Below are 16,245 nucleotides of genomic sequence, written 5' to 3' on the forward strand. Positions count from 1 at the left end.
TAATCCATCCAACAATAAATAGTCCTCTGAGACAGGACTATGTGTCTCTCGGGCACTGTGCCCACAGCTGAGCACATGAAAGTGAGGAGTCTCAGCTGCAGAGACTGAATGCCCAGTCAACTACAGTTTGAGTCCCCGTGTGTCCAGCCCTCAGCGAGGTGCCGTAAAATCTACAAAAAGAGATGGTTCTTTCTCTAAAGTGCTTGTAGTTGGTTGGAGATAAAATGCTGAACACTGAACAGTGTAAGACAACCCAGAACCTCCTCGCTTATCCACCATCACTGGGAAATATGTTCCACACAGCGAACAGCTTACATAACTGAAGGTTTTCAGATATCCAAAATTTTAATAAACCCAGCTCTAGTCACTGCTCTGCCAATCCAATGTGGGGTTACAGGCAGATTATTTCAGCACTCTGAGGGTCAGGTGATACTGGCCTGACTTATTCATGCTTTTTTGTTTTTAGGACATTGCTGTGAAGATCAAACGAGGCATGCAGAAAAGTACATGACAAGTTATACATTTCTACACAAATGTCAAATGTTTATTTTCAGGCACATTGGCATTTTTGATTGTAATAATTCTAAAGTAAACCATACTTTCTGGCCCTCTTATAGTTAAGAATGTCCAGAGTCAACATGATGAACACACCCACGAGTAACTCAAGAGACAGCCCTGCCTGCGCTGGAACACAAGTGGGACAATTTCCCCCACTCTGTTATGCTCTTTGAGTTGCTATCTGCTTTCCAGTTGTTCCGTGTCCACTGCTGAACCCCCCACCCCCCACTCCTCAGAGCTATGCACCTGCCGTTAGACCCCAGCCTCCCTCCCAACCCTCTCATTCCCAAGGCTTATTCTTCTGTACCTACTACCTCAACTGAACTGTGATATGGGAAAACCAACCCCCAAATTAAAGCTATGTCTAAATCAAAGAGACTTCAAATAAGGAGCAATTTCAAGGGTCAAATATAAATATAGAAAATGTCCTTTTAAGCAACCAAGAAGCATTGTCATTGAAGGTAATTATGATCCCATTTGCTTTTCAAAGAGCACTGTTAACATTCTATTTAACTAAATAATCCAGTCTTTATATTCGCCTGAGAAAAATACTGGAGTACTTAAGTTTCAGACTTCGTTCATACAACAGACAGCAACATCAAGTTAGCACCCGTCCAGGACAAGCCTTTATAAACTTACGCACAAGTATTTTTCAAATCAAGTGTTTTATTTAAAAAAAATTCATAGTAAGGTACAAGCAGAAAAGGAGCATGTAAAAGTTAACAGAAACAACAGAAACGTTAGCGGTACCAGCAAATAACTGTATGGTCCATTCTGTGCAAGAACTTCAAGAGAACTTGAGGGCAGAGATACATCATGGACAATACGCTTTTGAAAAATTAAAAAATTAACTTTACGTTATTATAGCTCACTCTTGAAGTTTCTGGACTAGAAAATGGAGAAGACTCCCAAGACCTATTTTCTTTCTCAAAGGAATCATCTTCTTGGAATGCAAATTTCTGCTTAAGTGCATGGGATATTAAAGACACTGGATCCCAGTGTGAATCTTGTCTTTTCCTCTTATGAATGGGTCTACCTCCAGGTGACCTATTTAAAAAAAAAAAAAAAAAAAAAAAAAAAAATTGAATTAAAGCCTTGTGTAATTAATTTAAGCTCCTTGTTGACAAACATGCCAGAAATACAAGCATAATAAATTACAATCTAATTATTCTTCAAGAGATTGAAAATTTTTGCCAAGGAATAAGGAATCTGGAAGGCACAATGAATTAGGAATTAGAAAACCAAGAAACTGATGGGGCACCCGGGTGGCTCAGTCAGTTGAGCGTCTGACTTCGGCTCAGATCATGATCTCACAGTTCGTGGGTTCAAGCCCCACGTAGGGCTCTGTGCTGACAGCTCAGAGCTTGGAACCTGCTTCAGATTCTGTGCTCCATCTCTCTCTACCTGCCTGCCCTCCCCCCTCCCCACCTCTCTCTCCCTCTCTCCCCCACAAAAAAATAAACATTAAAAAAAGAAGAAGAAAAAAAAAAAAAAAAAACCAAGAAACCAGGAAGTCTGCTTCCTAGATGTTTGGACTGAACAACTGGATGATGGTGTTGTTGCCTTTACTGAGATGCAAAAGACTTAGGGCAGAACAGGTTTTCATTAAGCCATAGGACTAGGTGAGATCACCAAAGGAAACAATGTGGATACAGAGAGAAGGGGACTGAGGTCTGAGCCAAAGGAAGAAAGTGTTCCAAGGAGGAAGGGACCACAGACAGTACCAAATACTGCCAAGATGTCAGGTAAGAGGAACAATAAGAATTGACCATTAGATTTAGTACCAGCGTTACTGGTGACCTTGACAATGCACAGTTTTCAGTGGAGTGATGGGGACAGAGACCATATTACAGTGGGTAGAAGAAGGCGGTGAGAAATGCAAACAAAGTTCTGATGAGAAGAATTTATATCAGAAAGAGAAGCAGAGAAATAATAATAGCTGGGGATATACATGTTTTGAAGATGGTAAATACTCAGGTATGGGGAGAATAAAGTAGAGAAGGAAAATTTGATGATGTAGAAGACAGAAGGGATAATTTTAGGTAAAATCCTTGAGAAGATAAGAGAAAAGGAGACCTAGTGACCAAGGGGAGAGCCTGGACATGAGCAATGGCATTTCATTCACAGTAACAAGAGAGAAGGCAGAGAACACGAACAGTGACTGTAACTGTGAAGATGTGACAAATCTTATCTGACTCTGTAGTAATGTATAATGCACGGTTAGTTGTAGAAAAATGAGATACTGGGGGTGGAAGGGAGACTCTACCAGCCTCCTAGCTGTGTCTCCAGTTATGGTAACAGTCAGTCACCGTCTTACACTGACTGGGCCCAGTGATGCCAATAAGCCCTCTAGCTGGAACAAGTGTGCACATTCAGCCACATTCTTCTCTGTATCAGCTTCCTCACACAAGGGTCAAATCATACCCTCATTAATAATGAAATGATGTGTCTGCCCTAACACTATTATACAGAAAATATATTTTCTCACTAAAAACCTCATTGAAAGATTTCCAGATGAACATGGCAGATCTCTGTGAAATCCTACTAAAATGACAGTAAAGAAATTAAAAAAAATACATACCCACAAAGACAAAGAAATTACGAGAGTGGGTAAAAATTGCAACAAAACACTGGAAGACAGTGAAGATAGTGGAGGGTGAGCTGCCTTCCTGAAGGAACTGAGGAAAAGTCTACACACTGAATAAAATGTAAAACTCAAGACTGAGTCCCCAAGTGCCCAGCATAAGAAATTAAAAAAGGAACTCTCTAGGGAACATCGTCATGAAATTTCAAACCAGGACTAAAGAGAAGATCTTAAACGTTTCAAGAATAAGGAAAATAGATTTGATACATAGCCAGGAATGAGAATGACATCAGCTTCTCCACAGGAACAGAAGCTAAAAACTGATGGAACGATGTCTTCAAAATTCTGTGGAAAAATGGTTTTCTGCCTATTGTATACCCAGCCAAACTAGCAATGAAGTGTTAGAATAAAATCATAATTTTCAGATATGCAAAGCCTTAAAATAATCTTATTTATAGACCCTTTCTCAGAAAGGTATGGGAAGATAGGACACCCAAGAAATGGGTGAGGCAACACAAGAGACAGGGTAGAGAATGCCATAATGATGGCCAAGGAAATCCTTGGCATGGTAACAATGCAGCAGGCTTGGGGGAACAAGACAGTGGAGCAGAACAGAGAGCTCCTACAGGTGAAATTATTTTAAGAAGAAAAAGAAAGAAACTCAGAGAGACAATTATTAGCTGCAATAAAAAATAAAATTATTCAACAAGCAAAATGTAATCATAGCATAAGGAAATGGCTTACCTGTGAATGTTTACTGTTATAAGGATGTAAATTCTGAATACTGATTTAAGTAAAGACGATGGATTTAACTACATTGGGAAGACAGAATAAGAAGTGTATTTATGCGTACATGTTAGGCGGCAGAATGTCTGAAAGGATGTACTCCTGAGTTTTAACAAGCGGAAATAAATATAGTTAAAATATCAAGAAATAGCAAAAGGAAGTAGTACACTGTTCCAAAATTATGGAGATAAGACACTAAAAGAAACAGTAAAAAAAAATTGAAAATGATTCTTTCTGGGAGAAGCGTTTGGAGTGAAGAAGAATCAGAGAGAAGACCTGTCTATGTTTACTTTGATAAATATAATAAATTATTACAACATCACTAATAGAATTTTGATTCATTTCTCAAGTTATGACAACATACCGTTCCACAGCACGGAGCTTAACCTTATTCATATCCTTTAGAATGTCCAACATATTCGGAACATCTTTATTTTCCTGGCTTTTCGAACGATGACTGTCATTAGTCTTACTATCACCTGACTGCTGTCTTTTCACTTCATTTGCTGAGTTATCTGAGTTACATGTATTATTAGTTCCTGGCCATGTAAGTGAACATGGACGTTGCGGAGAAGAAAGCTGAGGGGGCACTGGAGGAGGAGGAGCAGGTGGAGGGAAGAACACTGAACTTGAAAATGGATCTGGTTTGACACTCAGTTCAGCAGTTCCTGGCGATGGCCTTTGTCCCAAACTGCTAGGTTCGCTGTTCAAGTCAAAGAGGCCTAAAAACAAAGTAGTCTGTTGAAAAAGTCATGCAAAATTCTCTCCAACATAACACATAACACTAATTAGAAACAAAAAAGGAACAATTTCAGTAATGCTACTAAAATAACGATGTGGCCAGGAAAAAGAAGCAATCCCATCTGCTTAGTAATTTTTATAAGAGTCAAACCAAAGAATAAGCTTATTTTTAATCCAATTAGGATTTTCTGGGTAGGCCTTTAAAGGGAGGAAGGGTGAGAATGCATTTTAAAAAGAAATCAAAAAGTGCTTTTTCAGTAATTAACATACAGTCTGAATTTCATCCTCTATTTAAAAAAGCTAAAACACAATCAACAATTCGTAGTTAGAAACATTCAAACTGGTATATTCACTCTATGATGACACTGTAGAAATACCCAAGCATATATTTTCTAGGCAAGGCCTAGGACGGATACTGAGTACTTAACTTTTTCACAACAGATTTGCTTCCAAAAGACTTTTTAACACGACTGCTTAAAAATAATGTGTGTGTATATTTCATTTTAACTGCTATTATTATATATCAATATGTATATTTATGCATTAAATACATAAATATACAAAACTGTATAAACATTTCATGTTATATATAAATTATATGTGTGTATATGAATGTGTACAGATACATGTATATATTATGTATGTGGGTGTATGTTGTTTAAAACCAGTCACATCTCTAAAAATTTAGAAAAGGATCATCTGGAAAACATTATTCAACCTGAATTTAGTGAAAGAACAGCAGCAATAACTTCAAACTACAAATACATGAAGACCTTATATTCATCTTCTTTCAAATTAATATATTCTTCCTCATAAATATCGATGCTTTTCTGAAGAGTTAGAAAAGTTTACTTAGAAAACAGCTTTTCAATACAAAAGTACAATCTACAGCAGTACAGCTGGAACCAAAGCCATGCCCCTCACCGCAAATGTGTCTCCATTTATTCTACATAAACATCAGACGTAGCAATATTACACCCTCGATATCCTCGACATATTTAATGTCATTCACAAGACACATTAGCATCTGATGCTCTCATTTGGGACCCTACTGACTGAAATGAAATGGTAGGTGAGCACCATCTAACTAAGACAGAACGCAGCATGGCACTCACCAGCGTTTGCATGGTTTTTCAGTTCCTGCATTTGCACAATTGCAGCGATCTGAGTGCGAAGAAAAGTCAGCTCATCTTCGAGGGCAGCTATTTTTTTAATTGCAGCTTCATTTACAGGCCCATCATTTTTGGTTCGTTTATTCTGTCTTGGAGCAGGCAGCAATGGATTCCAAACTGGTGGCAAAGGATGGAAAAATTCCATTTTCTTCTCTTCTTCATTTTTCCATATGCTATTTCTGTGGGTAGAAGGAAGGAAAAACTGAGGGGGGAGGTGGAATTTCCCCAAAGAAATAAATTCTTTCAGACAAAGAGGAATAAAGACACAAAAACAAAAATCAGAGTAGCTCTCTTTATCTCATCATTGTCTCCAGACTCACTGAGGACAAGCACGACAGCTTACGTAACTTTGTATTCTCAATATCTAGAACAGAAGAGTCGCCTTTAATAAGTGACCAATAAGTGGTCAGTGAATGAAGGAACAAGTCTTGCTTTTAGACTGTAAAACAAAAATAATTGTCTTGTAACTGTTCTACCTAATTGGTTTAAACAGAGTACAAATTGATTTATTTAGAAATAAAGTTGATTTACTTAGAAATTCTACATACTCTGAATATATGGTACTGAATGGCCTTATACTAAGCATTATGTCAGGGATAAGTTTATGGTATTCTAATTTTTTTTAAATAGATAAACCACTTTGATACATAATAAGTTTAGCCAGAATATTTGGATAATTGACCCTTATTGTGTTTATAGCCTATATCTGAATATACTAACACTTAAGTTAGTACTCCCGAACAGTAACGCATTCAAATTTCAAATACATTTATTTAACATCGTTGCCTGGTACACAGTAAACACTATTTAAGTTTGGGCTAAATACGTAAAAAATAACCAAATATGGTATCTAGCATAGGAAACAGCTTTCTCCTAAAAATGGACATAATGATTTTGACACCCTTTTAATATCATTCCTTCCTAGGCCTACATTAAGAGAAATGGGAAATAAAAATGTCATCCTTATTAGGAAGATATTAGTAGGTCACAGGTCAGTACAAAGACAGACACAAGATTCAATTAGTATGATCGAACTTCAACACGTGCAAGAATTAAGATTACAGCCCATATCCCACCTTCCACAGGAAGTATGTAAAATTACCGAAATCTGAGATAACTGCCTTCTTCATCATTTGCCACACGCAAAGTATCAGCAAAAGACGGAACTACAGATCCATAGTTACCAGGGTCTACAGAGTTCAATAGAGGGATCAACTGAAGTAAAAAAGGGGAAGAAAAAAAAAAAGTCAGAGCTTTGCTGGGGTGGGGGGCAGGGGGTAGAACACATGCGTGCCCATGGAAATTGGCTAAATTAAAAATCCCTGAGTTAAGAGGAAAAAGGATATGCAACAGAAAAACATGCACCTGTTAGCAGGGCAAAAAATACTGAGGAAAATGTCATCTAAAGTCTAAACATGTAGCAATATTCTCTACCCTGGTTAATGTCATCTGTCATAAAACACAAACTAGAAGAATAAAATAAGCTATTCAGGTGTTGCTTTGTATCTGCCCATCTTTGAATGTAATTACTTAAAGAAATAAACACAAAAACATGCAAGAGGTTTTTGGCTTTCAGGAAACAGTTCTTCTTTTGTTCTACTCTATCTCTAGAAGTACCTGGGATTATTGTATACATAGTGCTTAAACAATGCATGTTGACTGACTTACCTCAAAATTAGGCCTGGGACAAGGTTCTAGAGGAAGAATTTTCCCAATAAGACGAACAATACTCCGAGCTGATCCATAGTCTTTATTTTCTCTAATCTGCAAAACCTATTTACACATAGAACATTGTTTAAAAACTACTCTGTTAGGGGCGCCTGGGCGGCTCAGTCGGTTAAGCGTCCAACTTCGGCTCAGGTCATGATCTCGCGGTTTTTGAGTTTGAGCCCCACATCTGGCTCTGTGCTGACAGCTCAGAGCCTGAAGCCTGCTACAGATTCTATGTCTTCCCCTCTCTCTGCCCCTCCTATGCTCATGCTCCGTCACTCTCTGTCTCCCAATAATAAATAAATGTTAAAAAATTAAAAAAAAAAAAACACTATTCTGTTAAAGCCATGTTTATATATCCATGAAGAAAAGTAGATGTAAAGGATGCACTAACACTTATTTTGAAAAGAAAATACAGAAGGGCATACTCAAAGTATTTTCTTCAAAGAATTAAACTTTGGGGCCCCTGGGTGGCTCAGTCTGTTAAGCATCCAGCTCTTGATTTTGGCTCAGGTCATGATCTCAGAGTCCTGAGACAGAACCCCTGTCCAGCTCCGTGCTAAGCTCAGAGCCTGCTTAAGATTCTCTCTCTCTCTTCTCGCTCTCTGTCTCTCTCTCTGCTAGTTCTCTAAATAAGTAAACTTAAAAAAAAAAAATTAAACTTCATTCATATTTGTCCTAAAAAGAAAAAGAAAAAAAAAAAGGATGGGAGTTAACCTATGTAATATTCCAGAAAGAAAGGTCTCTTAAGAAAGCACCACAGGGGCACCTGGGTGGCTCACTTGGTTAAACATCCAACTTCAGCTTAGGTCATGATCTCCCAGTTCGTGCATTCGTGCCCCACATCAGGCTCCATGTTGACAGCTCAGGGCCTGGAGCCTGCTTCAGATTCTGTGTCCCCCTCTCCCTTTGCCCCTGTCCTGCTCATGTTCTGTTTCTCTCTCTCAAAAATAAATAAACATTAAAAAAAAAAAAAAAAGGACCACAAATTCATTTTTGTCCTATTTCTGATAATGACAAAATACTTTAGGGGCGCCTGGGTGGCTCAGTCGGTTAAGCGGCCAACTTCAGCTCAGGTCATGATCTCGCGGTCCGTGAGTTCGAGCCCCGCGTGGGGCTCTGTGCTGACAGCTCAGAGCCTGGAGCCTGCTTCAGATTCTGTGTCTCCCTCTCTGACCCTCCCCCATTAATGCTCTGTCTCTCTCTGTCTCAAAAATAAATAAACGTTAAAAAAAAAAAACAAATAACTTTAGGGAACTTTATCCAGAAAAATTGCCTCCTCTCCTCCCAGCTAAACATCTTTTGGCCCAGTCAAAAATTGACAATTTCAGTTTCTCAAACAATGAGGTAATACAGAGTGCACTTATGTAATTCCTTTCAAAGGTGAAATAAAGAGGGGGAATAAACTAATCCGGCACTAGACAATTTAAGAATTCTTTACTTACAGTGAACTATATCTGCCAGAAGTCAGTTCTTAAAAAGATGATAGAAATGAAATACGCTACTATAATTCAAATAACATCTTGTCTTTTGGCTTGGGCTTTCCAGATTGGTGTAAACAATTCCCACAGAAGTCTCCTCAAAAATATGACATAATATTTCTGCTTTTGGCAGAGATTTCAAGACAAAGAAAGCACTTTCTTCAAAAAGCATTAAAACTTGGGACTTTTCATTTTTCCTAAAATCCCATAACAAGGAGAGTTTATTACAAGCAACAGACGTAGGTAGCATCCTAACAGCATCTTCTTGGAAATGGACATACAGTTCTAGAACTCAGGAAAAAAACCTGGGATTTAGATGGATTTGGGAATCGTCAGCAGACACAATACATGATAGGTAAAAATTAAAGCCATTTGACTAGTTGAGAAAAACTGGGGCTAGAGAGGAAGATCCGGAAGCCACTGGCACAGAAAATGCCATTCCTCTACTTTCAAATAGTAAGATTCTGAATGTATCTGATCACATCCAAACACCTGAGTTCAGAACCTTACTATTTGAAAGTAGAGGAAACATTAAAACATTAAACTGATTACATCATAGGGTGCCTGGGTGGCTCAGTCAGTTAAGCGTCCAACTTCAGCTTGGGGTCGTGATGTCGCAGTTTGTGAGTTCGAGCCTCATGTCGGGCTCTGTGCTGACAGCTCGGAGCCTGGAGCCCGCTTCGGATTCTGTGTCTCCCTCTCTCTCTGCCCTCCCACACTCGTGCTCTCTCTCTAATGTTTAATAAAAAATTTGAAAAATCTTTTTAAACTGATTACATCTACTGGCCTCATAAGCTTCCATCAATTCTGCGATCTCAGTCTCCACAACATCCTCCATGTATTCTGTATTATTCTCCAGTCACCCTGAAAAGTCCCCTGCCACTTGGCCCAGTTCTATCTATCCGACTGAATTACCCACTCACTACGTTAATAACACGAGCACTTTTGCATATAGCAATTTTCCTCATGGTCTCAAAGACAAGCCAATGTTACCCTAATTGCCAAGCACTTACGCATGTGCCCAAAGGGCACCACTCTACCTCCAGCCCTGGCACCAGCTGTTTTTACCTGTCTTCTAATGTCAGATTCACACTCCTCTACAAATTTGACTCTGCTTTCGGGAGTTTCCTAGGCTCTAAATTCCTAAACCAGTTCCAAGGAGCACCACACAACAGGATACCTAACTACACGTAACTTTGTTTCATTTGCAGTGTTCTCTCTGCTCCATTAAGACTGTCAACTCCAGGGGCAGAGATGTGTTTATGTTCCTTTTCAATCCTACAGGGTAGTAGTTCTTAACCATAAATCACAATCACCTACACCTACAATCACTTCAGAAGTACGTATTCTCCAAAAGAAAAAAAACACAAACCACACATGTAAGACAAATTTTCTAGTAGCTACATCTGAAAAAGTAGAAAGAGGTAAAATTAACTTATGTTCATTTATTTTTGAGAGAGAGACAGACAGGGCAAGGGAAGGGCAGAGAGAGAGAGAGGGAGACACAGAATCTGAAGCAGGCTCCAGGCTCTGAGCTGTCAGCACAGAACCAGATGCAGGGCTCGAACCCGCAAGATGTTGATTATGACCCGAGCCAAAGTTGGATGCTCAATCAACTGAGCCTTCCAGGAGCCCCAAGTGTTCATTTTACTTTTGAAAGAGAGAGAGGGAGAGTATGAGCAGGGGAAGGGCAGAGAGAGACTGGGAGACAGAGGATCTGAAGCAGGCTCTGTGCTGACAGCAGAGAGCCCAATGCAGGACTTGAACTCACAAAAGGTGAGATCATGACCTGAGCTGAAGTTGGATGCTTAACAGACTGAGCCCCCCAGGCGACCCGGACTTTACTGATGTGACTTTCCTACCAAGCAGAGATTTTCAAGTTGTTTCAGTGATAGGTTCATTACCACTCAAAAAGTGTTCATCCTCTTGATATTATGTGTTCTCATATTACTAATGGATAAATTACCCCAACTACTCTTAGCTGGAGAAAATAAATTACAAAAACAACAATATTTAGAAGACTACAAATCCATGCTGACTTCAGCTGGGTATTCTGCACAGGTATATTCTGCGACCTCTTCAGAGCATGAACATGTTGTTCTCTACTGTCTTGCCCAAAGCAATCACCAATCTCTGAAATCCCCAAAGCCACCATTTTTATTACCTGGCAGAAGCCTTGACTCTGCTCTTACTGAGAAAACCAAGGACTCCAACTTAACATACCTCAATTTTTATTTCTCTCCATTCCAAACCTCTCCACCATCTCTCACTTTTATCCTACTCAACTGTCTGTCTTCTTTCCAAGACTTATTATTTATATTCCTTGCCCAGCTACCTTCTCCAGGACATTGCTCATCACTCGCTCTTTCATTTGAATTTTTAACTTTTTTTTCCTGTCTATGAGGTTCTTCTCCAATGCTTGCAAACATGAAGTTATCTCTAACACTGGAAAAAAAAAATGTCGATCCTACTCCTTCAAGTTGATGGCTCTTGATCTCTTTTCACAAACTTTTCAAAAGAAAGTTGCTGATGCCACTACCCTTCCTTAGTTATTCTTCAAACTACACTATAGCTGCCACTCCACCTACACAAATCCCTAAAGGTATCAATAATCCAATAATAAGCAGATCTTTAACTACTATTCAGTCCTCATTATCTTCAATGTATTCTTGAAATTCAAAATGCATCAGTAACACCCAACATCTTCCATTATGTCACCAAAGTCCCTGAATTCAAATATGAAAAGAATGTAGATAACCACAAATCTGAAATCTCTTTTTCCAACATTCTAGAACTATTTCTCTATCTGTAGGATATTTGTATTTATATAATCCAACAGCACATCTGGCTCACTTCACCTCCTGATTCAAACTAGTTCCTCATACTGAATTGCCTATTTATAATATAATAATTGCCTATTTATAATTTATAACCACTCTTCAACTTACTTTTGTTTAAAATCTTGAAAGTGTCCTTGGCTATTCTCTTCTAATTCACCCCAACAAATAGCAATGATTTGCCCATTCTATAAACTCCCCAACTATTCTTTGTTATATTCAATCTTGTATTATAGTTATCTGTATGTTTTTATTCGTCATATTGTATTTTAAGCAGTATGAATACAACATTGTGTATTGCTCTATATCACCCAAAGAACCAAGCATATTGTGTTGGATATGGTAATGCTCCATAAGTAGAGAAAAGTGGATTTGCTTGTACTTCTTAGGCCTAAGTCATCCTCTCTCCAGATTTATTCTGAATTTGTTGAGCTATAACTTGCCATTATATACCCAAATATCAAACTTAAATTACTTTATTTTTCTTTTTAAAAAAAAATTTTTTTTTAACGTTTATTTATTTTTGAGACAGAGAGAGACAGAGCATGAGCATGGGAGGGTCAGAGAGAGAGGGAGACACAGAATCGGAAGCAGGCTCCAGGCTCTGAGCTGTCAGCCCAGGGCCCGACGCGGGGCTTGAACTCACGGATCGCGAGATGGTGACCTGAGCTGAAGTTGGACGCCCAACGGACTGAGCCACCCAGGTGCCCCCAAACTTAAATTACTTTAAATAAAACCACTGGATAATTAAAATATATTTTACCTGTGAAGGTCATATCTATATTTTGCTGCATGTGCACCTTTTGCTGGCATTTGACCTATCTAGTAAATAGGTTGCTAATAATCTTATCCTCCCCCTCCCCCCACCCTTTTTTTTTTAAGTAAACTCTACACCCAACTTGGGGCTTAACTCACAACTTACAACCTGGAGATCAAGAGTCACATGCTCTTCCGACTGAGCCAGCCAGGCGCCCTTAATTTTATCCCCTTTTTTTTTAACGCAAACTACCTAAGGTACACTATTGCAAACTCAGCTTTGTTCCACCTGAAAAGTAACAATCTTGCCTTAAATTAAATGTTTACATATATATAGATCATTTTCAAAGGAAGACCCAGCAACAAATACAACAGGTTCATTCAAATCCATTAAAAAACATTTACCTGGTCTATGGGAACACCGAAATATTCCAGCATCTCTCTTAAGATATTCAGTATGAGTGACATTGATGAAACACATACATAAGCGAATTCAAGGAAACATTATCAGTTTCTTGATACCTTCCGGAAAAACAATTTAGAAAATATTACTCTTGACCAAAAAAACAAAACAAAAACCAAAAAACACGATTGCCACAAAACTGTATTAAGTAACCTGGAGGAATCCTTTCGTTTCACATTACACCATCAACTGATCTCTTTTGGCCAGCAGTATTTTGAAGGAAGTCAAAGAGAGAGAGGAATGAAGACGTGGGGAAGGGCTGATAAAGGAAATTTCAATTTATCAGTTAAATTGCACTAAAAGTTCATAAGATGTTTCAGCCTTATTAAATATTAACCAACAATAAATTGGACACTTAGCAGGGAAGCCTTTAGGTTAGCTGCGACAGCGAAGTCCCCGCTCTCCTGGAAGCTCTGGGTTGAGGAGAGGGATGAGTTCAGCTCCTGAAGGCAGGCAGGGGGCCGACCCAACGCTTTAACAAATGAACAGCGGCTCTTCCTCACAAATGAATAGGGTACCATCCATCCTCCTCGCTCATTTTAAAGACAAGGAATTTGGACCCCAGATACGCGACGTGACTCAGTCACCCAACTGAGTAACAGGCCGAGACTAGCGCCGGTGGTGTCAGTCGCCTTGGCCTCAAGCTTCCTGAGGGGCTCTCCAAACCCAGAATGATCGCCTTGCTCACCTTCCTCCGAAGCCGAGCCTGCGAGCAACCACCGGGACACCAAGCTGCGGTCCTTAAGAAATGCTGCCTCGAATCCGCAGTCAGCGACGCCCTACGTGCGCCCGTCCTGGTACAGGAGCGCTCGGACGTCGACTCGGGTCCGCCCGCGCGCCTCGGTTTGCAAGCCACAGACGGTAACGACGTCCCCCACCGACCCGGGGCTGGACACCGAAACCCCTTCCCTCAACCTGGGTAACTCCGCAGGATGCTTGGCCCTTACCTCCGGTCTCCCACCCACCTTGCGGCTCGCCCCGAGGCCGGGCACAACTTCCGCGTCCCTGAACGAAAATCAAACTCCGCGGGCCAAGCCAGTTTCCGAGCTCATTGGACAAGCCTAAACATATGTGCTTCTGATTGGCTGCGTTATGACGTCAGGCTAGTTACGGTTATTTGGGCCGGCTACTGGGATATTTCCTTCTTTCTCTAGGGGGCGGGCCTTCCGCGAGGCAACCAATAGAAGCCTAGAGACAGCAGGTGGAACGGGGGGGGGGGGGGGGGCGGTGCGAAGATGGTGACGCAAGCTTCTGATGCGTCCTTAGGTTCCTCCATGCTAAACTACTGGTGTCTACCACACGGTGTCATGAAGGTATTAAGGGTCTTGAGCCAGGCCCGCGATCCGGAATTCGTCCCTTTTCGCAGTGTCGTCCCCTATACACCCAGACGCTAAGCGGGACCGCGCTCTCCTCTTCCCTTGAAGTCGCTATTTGTTGTCTGATCATTTCATTCAAACATTATCTGCTTATGGGATTAGCAGAACCTAAGCAGTCTTCGAGGGATGTGCACCTTTGCAGTACTTACAATGTTCGCTCACCAAACGCTCCTGGTTATCCAGGCTATCAAATATGGACCGGACGTTAACCTGGCCGAGTATTGTTAAGGAAGGACTAAATCCTATCAAGTGATACCCATTTTTAATTCTGGTCTGGGTTTTACTGGCTTCGTAAGACAGAGCAACATCTTTATTCCTACTTCAGCCAAGGATGCACTGGAATGACATGACAATTTAAGATCAACTGTGCCTGCTGCTGACCTACATTAAAATAAAATTTTTAAAAATGGGGTCTTTTGAACTAATTTCTCTATGGTCCACATTTACTCATTCAATACTGAGTGTTATGTGCCAGGCACTATTCTAAGCATGGGAAATGCAGTAACGGGCAAGACCAGTAAGGTCCTCACCCTCCTGCAGATTACATTCTAGTAGAGACCTCAGAGAGGCTATCCCTGAGCATTTTTAAACCCCATCTCTTTCCACTCTTACTTTTCTTTATAGCACTTATCACCACGTATATTCATGCTACCGCTATCGCCAAACTAGAATGTAATCTCTAGAACGGGTACTTTTGGCTTGAACCATGCTGCTTCTCTAGTGCTTTAGAAAAGTGCCTAGTATATGGGTCGCCTGTCTGGCTCAGTTGGTGGAGCATGCAACTCTTGATCTCATGAGGGGTCAGGAATTCAGACGCATTGGGTGTAGAGCTTACTTCAAAAAAATAAAATTTAGGGGCGCCTGGGTGGCGCAGCCGGTTAAGCGTCCGACTTCAGCCAGGTCACGATCTCGCGGTCCGTGAGTTCGAGCCCCGCGTCAGGCTCTGGGCTGATGGCTCAGAGCCTGGAGCCTGTTTCCGATTCTGTGTCTCCCTCTCTCTCTGCCCCTCCCCTGTTCATGCTCTGTCTCTCTCTGTCCCAAAAATAAATAAACGTTGAAAAAAAAAATTAAAAAAAATAAAATAAAATTTAAAAATTCTTAGAAAGTGTCTATTATATACAATGAACAATCAATACTTGAGTAAGATAACTGGATATGGGACAAAAGAAAACAGACATCAGAAATGATCTGTAACTAAGTAACTGGCAGAATATCCCAGTAGTCCACACTAGGTTAAGGATGAAAAGGCAGAAGAGGCTGTTGGACAAGGTATAAGTGAAGGCAAATGGGTCAGCCACCTTACTTGGAATCAGTGAGTCACAATTTCTTCAAGTACCTTGTCCTTTCCTTTTGCCCTCATAAGTATATAAATCATGATCTTGTAGCCACCTCCCTTTCCAGTCCGGTATCAATCAGCACACATTACAGCCAGACCAACACTTCCTCGGAGAATGTTAGAATAGGAACCAGCACTAAAGCTACCTTCACCATGCACGCTACACCCTCCATGAATGTTTTGCTGACAACTTACCCCTAACATTCTTCAGAGATCTTTCCTCCATTTTGTTTACGAAAGCACTCATACTATACCACATCTTGATAACCTTTTGAGATTTGACAGTATTTTTCAATTGCTCATGTTTACATGAAATTATTTTCTTGGCCTTTTAGAATGATGCAAGATTCAGGAAAGCTTTTTTGACTTCAGTTACCTTTTCTGTTGTTTTTGAGTAATGTTCAGAAATACGGTGGCTTGCTTTCTAAGATTTTCCTGATTGTGT

At 40.2% G+C, this 16,245-nt stretch overlaps 1 protein-coding gene across 1 annotated transcript; it reads right to left on the reverse strand.

Moving 5' to 3' along the window:
• Positions 1–1,204: 1,204 nt before the first annotated feature.
• On the reverse strand, positions 1,205–15,242 carry MTFR2 (mitochondrial fission regulator 2). Its single transcript, XM_047857800.1, has 7 exons — positions 13,777–15,242; positions 13,031–13,147; positions 7,510–7,614; positions 6,944–7,056; positions 5,785–6,020; positions 4,293–4,650; positions 1,205–1,605 (listed from the first exon to the last, which is right to left on the reverse strand). Exons 2-7 carry the CDS (start codon positions 13,091–13,093, stop codon positions 1,398–1,400), a joined length of 1,083 nt encoding a protein of 360 aa, XP_047713756.1. The 5' UTR covers positions 13,094–13,147; positions 13,777–15,242; the 3' UTR covers positions 1,205–1,397.
• Between the last annotated feature and the right edge of the window lie 1,003 nt (positions 15,243–16,245).

The sequence above is a fragment of the Prionailurus viverrinus genome, chromosome B2 (assembly GCF_022837055.1).
Source record: "Prionailurus viverrinus isolate Anna chromosome B2, UM_Priviv_1.0, whole genome shotgun sequence".
NCBI lineage: Eukaryota > Metazoa > Chordata > Mammalia > Carnivora > Felidae > Prionailurus > Prionailurus viverrinus.